We start from the raw sequence: 10,873 nt of genomic DNA on the forward strand, positions 1-10,873 counted from the left end.
GGGTTCTAATCCCAGTTCTGCCATTCATCTACTGTGTGACTTTGGGACAGTCACTTAACTTCTCTGTGCCTCAGTTTCCTCATCTGTAAAATAGGGATTCAATACCTGTTCTTTAACTTACTTAGATTGCGAGCCCCATGTGGGCCAGGGACTGTGTTTTACCTGATTATCTTGAGTCTACCCCAGGCTCATAATATGTGCTTAACAGATTCTGTAATTATAACTACCAAAGATACAGTCACTATAAAGTTATACCATAGTTTTTGGGTGTTGGAGAAGGCTTTTGCGAATACCATGGACTGCCCGAAAAACAAACAAATGGATTTTGGAGCAAATTAAACCAAAGTGGTCCTTGGAAGCCCAAATGACGCGACTCAGATGAGCATATTTTGGACACACAATCAGGAGGACTAATTCTCTGGAGAAGACACTTAGTGCGAGGAAAAGTCCAGGGAAAACATGGAAGAGGCAGATGCAGCTAGACGGATTGAGACCTTAACAACATTAACTGAAGAACCACCAGAAAGTTTGCAGATTATGGCAGAGGGCAGGACGTTCTGGAGAAACTATATTCCATGGAGTCGCTATGAATTAGAAACGACTCAACAGCACTTAATAATAATAAAAATAGTTTTCTATTAGTGCTTTCAAATATATTTGACTTGAGTTTTTTGATTAACATGCCTGGATTCTGATTTCTTTTGGAAATCTGCAAACACGCTATAAACATTTAAAGAAGTCAGAATCTCTGCACATCTTAGGTCTCTGAGGAAAAAGAAAGGACTTTTTCCTGCTTTCCAAAGATTCAAAAATAATGACCCAAACTGACTCTCAGTAGCTCTGGTTTGGCTTTTTTAAATTACTCTATGCCATTTAGGGACACACTTTTGCCTGGGAAAAGCGCAATGTGATCATTATGGCTCTAAGCCAACTCCTCTCAAAGTTTTGTAGTGTTAAATAAACAGAAACCACCTAACACGCATTTAGAAATCAATAGTCCGAGTTGGTGGAGGGGACCAAAACTACTTTTTTTTTTAATCTGATGATGTTTAACTAGTATGTGGTCAGAGTGGGAACTGAATACTCTGTGAAAATATTTGATTCATCTCAGATATCAAAGAACCTAGAGTCGGGAGCTGTGAAGGGTCATGCATTTTCATTTTTAGAGTTATGCCACCTGTTCCTTTTTCAACATGACATTTTAAGTCGATCCAAAAGTGCAACGGGACTTTCAGTCTTCTTGATTCCTCGCTTCGGGACTAAGGCGGTTCTTGGACCACTTGGAAGTTAATGGGCAAATCTGTGAGGAAGTGAATTCAGGGCTCAAACCTAATGCAAAACTCCCGATTTGTACCTCAGTCTTAATGATGCCGATGAGGTAAAAATAATAATGATTGTGGTATTTGTCAAGCGCTTACTATATGTCAAGCACTGTACAAGATAATCCAGCTAGGCACAGTCCCTGCCCCTTGTAGGGATCCTAGTCTAAGGGGGAGGGAAAACAAGAATTTACTCCCCGTTTTACAGATGAGGTAACTGAGGCAGAGAAGTTAAGGTCACAGAGTAGGCAAGTGGCAGAGCCAGGATTAGAATTTATCATCATCATCAATCGTATTTACTGAGCGCTTACTGTGTGCAGAGCACTGTACTAAGCGCTTGGGAAGTACAAGTTGGCAACATATAGAGACAGTCCCTACCCAACAGTGGGCTCACAGTCTAAAAGCACAGTCTAAAAGCAAGTCTAAATTTTAAAAATTTAAAATTGACTCCCAAGTCTGTGCTCTTTCACTAAGCCATCATTCAGTCAATCAGTTGTATTTATTGAACGATCAATGTGTGCAGAGCACCTACCAAGCACTTTGGAGAGTACGATACAATGGAGTCGGTAAACACGTTCCCTGCCCCCAACAAATTTACAGAATGGAGAGGGGGAGGACATTAATACAAATAAATTACAGATATATGCATACGTGCTATAGGGATGAGGGAGGGATGACTTAAAGGCTGCTTCTCTATGGGGTAGGAGGGAGGGGAGAGTGAAGCTGAGAAGCATCATGGCATAATAGGTAGAGCACGGACCTGGGAATCAGCAAGTCACGGGTTCTAATCCCAGCTCCTGCACTTGTCTGCTGTGTGACCATGGGCAAGTCACTTCCCTTCTCTGCGCCTCAGTGACCTCATCTGTAAAATGGGGATTGAGACCGTGAGCCCCGTGTGGGACAGGGACCGTGTCCAACCCGATTTGCTTGTATTCACCCCAGCGCTTAGAATGGTGCCTGGCACAAAGTAAGCATATAAAAAATACTGTTATTATTATTAAGAGGAAGGATGGTCTGTAACAGGCTAAGGTTTGTAAATTACCAGAACACTAGCTCAAGATAAAATGAAAATTCAGCAGCATCCATCAGCCCCAGTTACAACACATTCTTTAAAAAGACTTAAGGGCCCAGGCCTCCAAATACAAATTTGGGGGCTGGGGACCAATGTATTGTAGCATCTGCTTGCCCCATTAGACTGTAAAGATCCTCGAGGGTAGGAATTGTGCCTACTAACTCCATTGTGCTCCCTCCAGAGCTTAGTACAGTGCTCGGTCCAAAGTAAGCACTCAGTAAGTGTTATTGCTTGATTGGAGGCGAGGAGCATTTTTTCATAAAATAAATAAAACATGTACGAACAGTCCAAGGTCCCTATACACGTTTCTTTCAGTTGTGGTTTCCATTCTCACATTAGTCTACTCTTGCAACACAGTTGCCGGGGGCTGGATTTCTTTTATGACCAACTTGATCTTGTCTGTCTAGCCGCCGACCCCTTGCCCAAATCCTTCCTCTAGCCTGAAACTCCCTTTCCCTTCAGACATGACAGACTACCACTCTCCCCACCTTCAAATCCGTACTAAAATCACATCTCCTCCAAAGGGCTTTTCCCTGATGGGATCCACATTTCTCATATTTCCCCTTCCTTCTGTGCCACCTATAACCTTGGATCCCTATCCCTTAAGCACTTAATATTCACTCCATAGCACTCCTGTACATAACCTTTTTATCTTCCATTTCCCCTATCTTTATTTTAATACCTATCATCCCTGCTTGGCTATAAGCTCCTTATGGGTAGGGAATGTGTCCATTCATTCAGTCGTATTTATTGAGCACTTACTGTGTTCAGAGCACTGTACTAAGCGCTTGGGAAGTACAAGTCAGCAACATACAGAGACAGTCCCTACCCAACAACGGGCTCACAGTCTAGAAGGGGGAGATAGACAACAAAACAAAACATGTAGACAGGTGTCAAAATCGTCAGAACAAATAGAACGAATGTCTACCATAGAGAAGCAGCGTGGCTCAGTGGAAAGAGCATGGGCTTTGGAGTCAGAGGTCATGGGTTCAAATCCTGGCCCTGCCAACTGTCAGCTGTGTGACCTTGGGCAAGTCACTTAACTTCTCTGTGCCTCAGTTACCTCATCTGTAAAATGGCGATGAAAACTGTTAGCCTCACCGTGGGACAACCTGATCACTTTGTAACCTCCCCAGCACTTAGAACAGTGCTTTGCAGTAAGCGCTTAACAAATACCAGCATTATTATTATTATTACCATCTCTTCTGTGTTGTTCTCTCCCAAGAACCTAGTACAGTACTTGGCACAGAGTAAGCACTCAATAAATACCTTTGACTGATGACCACGGTGAACTGGTCCAAGAGCAACACGGTCAAATAAGGGAGGCTGATGATTAATAAGCCCTGGAAGAAAAAGGCTGAGTGGAGCGCTCGGAAAAAGAGAAGCAGCATGGCTTAGTGGAGAGAGCACCGGCCTGAGAGTCAGAAGGACTTGGGTTCTAATCCCGGCTCCGCCACTTGTCTGTTGTGTGACCTTGGGCAAGTCACTTCACTTCTCTGGACTTCAGTGACTTCATCTATAAAATGGTGATTAAGACTGTGAGCCCCATGTGGGATGAGGACTGGGTCCAATCTACCCCGGTGCTTAGAACAGTGCTTGGCACATAGTAAGCACTTAACAAGTACCGTAATTATTTTGATTTATTGAAAAATTAGGTAAAGAAAGCACGAGGGGTTGTGACAATGTGTTTGCCATTGATCTCTTTCGACATTAGTTCCTTGGCGGAAAGGAATGTGAGGCATTAAGCTGGGTAAATTTGAAAGTAGATTCTTGAGGTAACATATATTTCTGCCAAATTATTGTGTTATCATTAATAGAGTAAGCAGGGGGAAACCTCTGAGCCTTGTGGGGATAGGGGGATGAGGATGAATCTGGCCCAGGCTGGTTATGTAGTAGAAACCCTTAGCCTACAGCCTCTAGTTAATAACTTTCAACTCTTATAGAGAAAGTTTTACCCATAAATGGAGGAAATTAATGTAGGCAATCAAAAGTGTGACCTCGTGGAAAAGTTCTGAACTGGAGACCAGGGATCTAATGCCAGCTCATTCATTCATTCAATTGTATTTATTGAGCGCTTACTGTGTGCAGAGCACTGTACTAAGCGCTTGGGAAGTACAAGGTGGCAACATATAGAGACGGTCCCTACCCAACAACGGGCTCACAGTCTAGAAGGGGGAGATGGACAACAAAACAAAACATATGGACAGATGTCAAGTCATCAGAATAAATAGAAGTAAAGCTAGATGCACATCATTAACAAAATAAATAGAATAGTAAATATGTACAAGTAAAATAAATGGAGTAATAAATCTGTACAAACATATATTCAGGTGCTGTGGGGAGGGGAAGGAGGTAGGATGGGGAGGAGGAGAGGAAAAAGCTCCACCTCTTGCCTACTGTGTGACCATGGGCAAGTCCCTTAACCTCTCTGTGCCTCAGTTTCCTCATCTGTAAAATGGGGAACCTCTACCTATGAGCCCCAGTTCTATGAAATACTGGTGTAGTTTGATGGGTAACACTGCAGTAGCGAAATTGCCATCAACCATTTTGCTGGTCATTTTGTGTTGTACAGGGCTATAGCTAGGGCTGCTTGCTACTAGGAAGTAGACATTATGGGGTTAGAAAGAGCTGAAGGCATAATCTGGGGGGGGCTGCAATGTCCACAATCTCCATTCTGCCACTAGCTCCAAGTGGATAATGATTAAGAGGGTAGTGATTAAGAGCTCCAACATCTTCCATTTTTTCACAGAATTTGTTAAGAGCTTTCTGTGTGTCAGGCACTGTTCCAAGTGCTGGGATAAACGCAAGCTAATCAGGTTGGACACAGTCTGTGTCGCACATGGGGTTCACAGTCTTAATCTCCATTTTACAGATGAGGTAACTGAGGCACAGAGGAGTGAAGTGACTTGCCCAAGGTTCCCAGAAGGAAAGTGGTAGAGACAAGTCTAGAACCCAGGTCCTTCTGACTCCCAGACTTTACTCTATCCAAGACAGCCATTCCTGAATAAGCGCTCCTCTCCTCTTCTCCCACTCCCTTCTGCATCGTCCTGACTTTCTCCTTTCATTCATCCTCCTTCCCATCCCCACAGCACTTTTGTATGTCTCTGTAATTTATTTATTTACATTAATAATGATGATGATGGCATTTATTAAGCGCTTACTATGTGCAAAGCACTGTTCTAAGTGCTGGGAAGGTTACAAGGTGATCAGTTTATCCCACGGGGGGCTCACAGTCTTAATCCCCCTTTTACAGATGAGGTAAGTCATCTGGGAGTCAGAATGTCACGGGTTCTAATCTTGGCCCCATTGCTTGTCTGCTGTGTGAACTTGGGCAAGGCAGTTCACTTTTCTAGGCCTTAGTTACCTCATCTGTAAAATGGGGATTGAGCGTGTGGGCCCCATGTGGGACAGGGATTGTGTCCAACCTGATTAACTTGTATCTACCCCCGCGCTTAGGGCAGTGCTTGGCACATAGGAAGTGCTTAACAAGTACCATAATTATTATTAATTATTATGTGGTGTTTATAAGACAGAATAGTCCAACCTGATTAACTTGTATCTACCCCCGCGCTTAGGGCAGTGCTTGGCACATAGGAAGTGCTTAACAAGTACCATAATCATTATTAATTATTATGTGGAGTTTATAAGACAGAATAGAACCCAGTGGAGAGATTTTGTGTATTTGCAAAGCCTTGGTGATCATGTGAATGTAAACGAAGGGACCCACTTTGAGAGAGAGAATAATAATAGTAATCGTGGTATCTGTTAAGCGCTTACTATGTTCCAGGCACAGTACTAAGCTCTGGTGTGGATACAAGTAAATTGGGTTGGATACAGTCCCGGTTCCGCAGGGGGCTCACAGTCCCCTCCTTTCCTGGGCCCGGCCCCATTTTTCTGCCTACAGCCGTTCATTCATTCAGTCATATTTATTGAGCGCTTACTGTGTGCAGAACACTGTATTAAGTGCTTGGGAAAGTACAGGGGAAGCAGCATGGCACGGGCTTTGGAGTCAGAGGTCAGGGGTTCAAATCCCGGCTCTGCCAATTGTCAGCTGTGTGACATTGGGCAAGTCACTTAACTTCTCTGGGCCTGTTACCTCATCTACAAAATGGGGATTAAGACTGTGAGCCCCACGTGGGACAACCTGATCACCTTGTAACCTCCCCAGAGCTTAGAACAGTGCTTTGCACATAGTAAGTGCTTAATAAATGGCATTATCATTATTATTACTATTACAGTACCACAATAAACAGCAACATTCCCTGCCCACCACACAGTTACAGTCTAGAGGGGAGGAGATAGACATCAATACAAATAAATAAAATGACAATAATGGACATAAGCGCTGTCGGGCTGGGAGAGGGGAAGAACAAAGGGAGCAAGTCAGGGAGACGCAGAAGGGAGTGGGAAATGAGGAAAAATGGGGCTTAGTCTGGGAAGGCCTCTTGGAGGAGATGGGCCTTAAATAGGGCTTTGAAGTGGGGCAGAGTCGTTGTCTGTCAGATTTGAGGAGGGAGGGCATTCCAGGCCAGAGGCAGGATGTGGGCAAGGGGTCGGCAGGAGACAGGCAAGATCGAGCTCATAGTGGGCAGGGAATGTGTCTGTTCATTGTTATATTGTATGCTCCCAAAGTGCTCTGCACACAGTAAGTGCTCATTAAATACAATTGATTGATGGAATGAATGACCAGTTACCTGCAGGGATGCTCAAAAAGGGCACCTGCCATATGGGTGGGAATTTCCAGGAAGAAAGACATCACCTGGCCACGCTGGAAACTCCTATTCCCGGCCTGGACAGACCAGTTTTGGTGGGGCCCAACTGCCTCACCTTTGGCCTTTGGCCACCTACTGCAGCAGCCTTCACTGCTCCCACCTGGCTTGGGGATGGCAGTGCTAAGCTTCCTGACCCCCAGCCCGGCAGCCTTTCTAAGGCTATGTGGGAAGCAGCCTGGCCTGGTGGAGAAATACAAGCCTGGGACTAAGGAGGACTTGGGTTCTAGTCCCGGCTCTGCCACTTGTTCAGCTGGGTGACTTTGGGCAAGTCATTTCACTTCTCTATGCCTCAGTTATCTCAGCTGTAAAACGGGGAATAAGACTGTGAGCCCCGTGTGGGTCATGGACTGTGTTCAATCTGATTATGATGCATCTACCCCAGCACTTAGTGCGGTGCCTGGTACATAGTAAGCGCTTAACAAGCACCATAAAAAAAAATTAGTGACAGGGAGGGAGTTGAGGTAACTCCTCTCTCTCCTTTGTTGTTCTTTTTCCCCCTTTCTGCCTTTTATTCTCTCTCTCTCTCCGCATCTTTTAATATCCTCCTCTTTCACTTTCCCTCATTTCTACTTCCTCTTTGCATCCCTTCCTATTTCCCCCTCATCCTCTTTCTCCATTCTTCCACCACTCCTCTCTTTCCCTTTCTCCCTCTCACCCATTCTCTTTGACTCCTTCCTCCCTGTTTCCTCCTCGTTCTAGGCCTCCCCTTTCTTCTTTCTGGCTCTGCTCCCCACCTCCCCCCCTACCAGAAGCCCTGTCACTACCCCACTTAAGACAGAGCTTCCTATTTTTCATCTTATTCATTCATTCAACTTTATTGAGCGCTTACTGTGTGCAGAGCACTGTACTAGGCACTTGGGAAGTACAAATCGGCAACATATAAAGAGGGTTCCTACCCAACAACGGGCTCACAGTCTAGCAGTTCAGACTAGAAATGCCAAATAAACTGCGTCTTCTCCCCAGATTAAATTCACTCTTTTTAATAATAGTAATAATAATAACGATGGTATTTGTTCATTCATTCATTCAATCGTATTTATTGAGCACTTACTGTGTGCAGAGCACTGTACTAAGCATGTTTACTATGTGTCAAGCACTGTTCTAAGCGCTGGGGTAGATACAAGGTACTCAGGTTGTCCCACATGGGGCTCACAGTCTTAATCCCCATTTTGCAGATGAGGTAACTGAGGCACAGAAAAGTGAAGTGACTTGCCTAAGGTCACACAGCAGACAAGTGGTGGAGCTGGGATTCGAACCCATGACCTCTGACTCTAAAGCCCGTGCTCTTTCTACTGAGCCATTCTGCTTCTCTGTTCTTCTTCTATTAAGCACTTACTACATGCCAGACACTGTAATGAGCAGTAGGGTGGATACAAACAAATCGGGTTGGACACAGTCCCCTGTCCCACACAAGGCTCACACTCACATTTCATATGAGGCCTTGTGTGTGAGTGTGTGTGTGTGACATTTATTAATATTAATGTCTGTCTCCCCCTCTAGACTGCAAGCTCATTGTGGGCAGGGAATGTGTCTGTTTATTCAATCAATCAATCAATCAATCATATTTATTGAGCGCTTACTGTGTGCAGAGCACTGTACTAAGCGCTTGGGAAGTACAAGTTGGCAACATATAGAGACAGTCCCTACCCAACAGTGGGCTCACAGTCTAAAAGGGGGAGAGGGAGAACAAAACCAAACATACTAACAAAATAAAATAAATAGAATAGATATGTACAAGTAAAATAAATAAGTAAATAAATAGAGTAATAAATATGTACAAACATATATACATATATACAGGTGCTGTGGGGAAGGGAAGGAGGTTTATGGTTATATTGTGTTCTCCCAGGCACGTAGTACAGTGCTCTGCACACAGTAAGCGCTCAATAAATACGATTGAATGAATGAACTAATGGAACCAGGGAAGCGGGGTCTCCAGGTAGGTAACATTCATAGAATCTGAAGGATACCATTCCCGCTCTTCGGAAAGAAGACGGGGCCAGAGCTAAACATCGTCCAGCCTGATTAGGCTTATGACTTCATTGGTTTAAAGCTGGAACCCGAAGCAGAAGGGTTGTATTCAGCACAACTCCCCTCCACCCCACCAGTTTTTCTGTCACTTAGACATGCATACTTGTGCCAGTTTTTCTGTCACTTAGACATGCATACTTATGGATCAACAATGTTTACAGGGAGAGCTCTGTCGAGCTGGTCGGGGAAGGCATTTCAACAATCTTATTTTAGTAATCGCGCCATACCAAACGCAACAAAAGCAGTCCTAAAGCGAAAGAGTACAGCGCTTTCAAACGAGGTTCATCTCGCATATTTAGGAGGTCGTAGGTCTGAATTCCACTGATGTCTTACATTCTAGTCTTGATGCCGAGGTTGGGAAAGTGTGAATGGAAATGTTAATGTCCAGCCGAGGCTCCGGAGGACTGGGTAAGTGGTAGCCAAGCTCGTCGTTCCAGGTCGGAATGGGAGCTGGTAGATGCTCTAAAATCCCAAATCGCCATGGGACCGCCCTGAAAAGCGAGCAGGTCACAGAGCGATGCCTCGGTTATTTTGATCACAGCTTTGGCAAAACCATACACTTTAGAGGGATTTTTGCAAAGGCAGAATTAGGGGTGAAGAATTCACTTGTCGGCCATGAACATTCGTCAATTTCATCTTGGAATTTAGGGTTATCAGCAAGTCCCCGGAAACATCATTTCCCTTGCTCGAATCTAGGGAATGAAGTCCCAAATGTTCAAGAGCAGAATGCATTATAATGAAAGTCTGGACTGAAACCGAAGAGTGAATGCAGGACTAAGTCGGTTTGGAGCAATCGGTGCCATATGGACAGAGTTGGAGGGAATTTTAGACCCTCCTTGTTTCACTAAACTAAAGCAATCCTGGGAGATGGGCAAGCATGGAAAAGTCGTGGGAAGTTGGGTCCTGGGGATGATGGGGTGCAAAACCACTTAAGTCCAGCCTTGCAGAGGAAAGCGGCGATTTGAAATGAGTGTATTATTCCCTAGTTTGGGGGAATTATACTGCACTTTGTAGGATCCCTCCAGACTTGGATTCTGTTTCTACCAGAGACAATGGGAAGTTTGGCAGATCCGTATATTTTGTTATGTTGTCTGTCTCCCCCTTTTAGACTGTGAGCCCATTGTTGGGTAGGGACCGTCTCTATATGTTGCCAATTTGTACTTCCCAAGCGCTTAGTACAGTGCTCTGCACACAGTAAGCACTCAATAAATAAGATTGAATGAATGATGATGATGATGATGATGACTGTGGTATTTGTTAAGTGCTTACTATGTGCCAGGCGCTGTACTAAGCACTGCGGTGGATACAAGCAAATCAGGTGGCACACAGTCCCTGTCCCATGTGGGGCTCACAGTCTCAATTCCCATTTCACAGATGAGGTAACTGAGGTCCAGAGAACTGAAGTGATTCGCCCAAGGTCACACAGCAGACAAGTGGCGGAGCTGGGATTAGAACCCATGACCTTAAGTACATAAATTCTGTTGGGGAGGGGAGGGGAGTGAGAAGCAGTGTGGCTCAGTGGAAAGAGCACGGGCTTTGGAGTCAGAGGTCGTGGGTTCAAATCCCGGCTCCACCAACTGTCAGCTGTGTGACTTTGGGCAAGTCACTTAACTTCTCTGTGCCTCAGTTACCTCATCTGTAAAATGGGGATAAAGACTGTAAGCCCTCTGTGGGACAAC

General features: G+C 44.7%; 1 protein-coding gene across 1 annotated transcript in view; it reads right to left on the reverse strand.

Moving 5' to 3' along the window:
- The window catches only part of MAP3K1 (mitogen-activated protein kinase kinase kinase 1), a 105,284-nt gene extending 95,467 nt beyond the window's left edge, over positions 1-9,817 (reverse strand). The window contains exons 1-4 of the mRNA XM_038758791.1: positions 9,801-9,817; positions 9,528-9,685; positions 4,862-4,987; positions 3,661-3,734 (exon numbers count right to left, since the gene is read on the reverse strand). Of these exons, the coding sequence (XP_038614719.1) occupies positions 3,661-3,734; positions 4,862-4,987; positions 9,528-9,685; positions 9,801-9,817 (375 nt within the window). The remainder of the gene's footprint in view (positions 1-3,660; positions 3,735-4,861; positions 4,988-9,527; positions 9,686-9,800) is intronic.
- Between the last annotated feature and the right edge of the window lie 1,056 nt (positions 9,818-10,873).

This window comes from Tachyglossus aculeatus, chromosome 17 (assembly GCF_015852505.1).
Source record: "Tachyglossus aculeatus isolate mTacAcu1 chromosome 17, mTacAcu1.pri, whole genome shotgun sequence".
Lineage (NCBI taxonomy): Eukaryota > Metazoa > Chordata > Mammalia > Monotremata > Tachyglossidae > Tachyglossus > Tachyglossus aculeatus.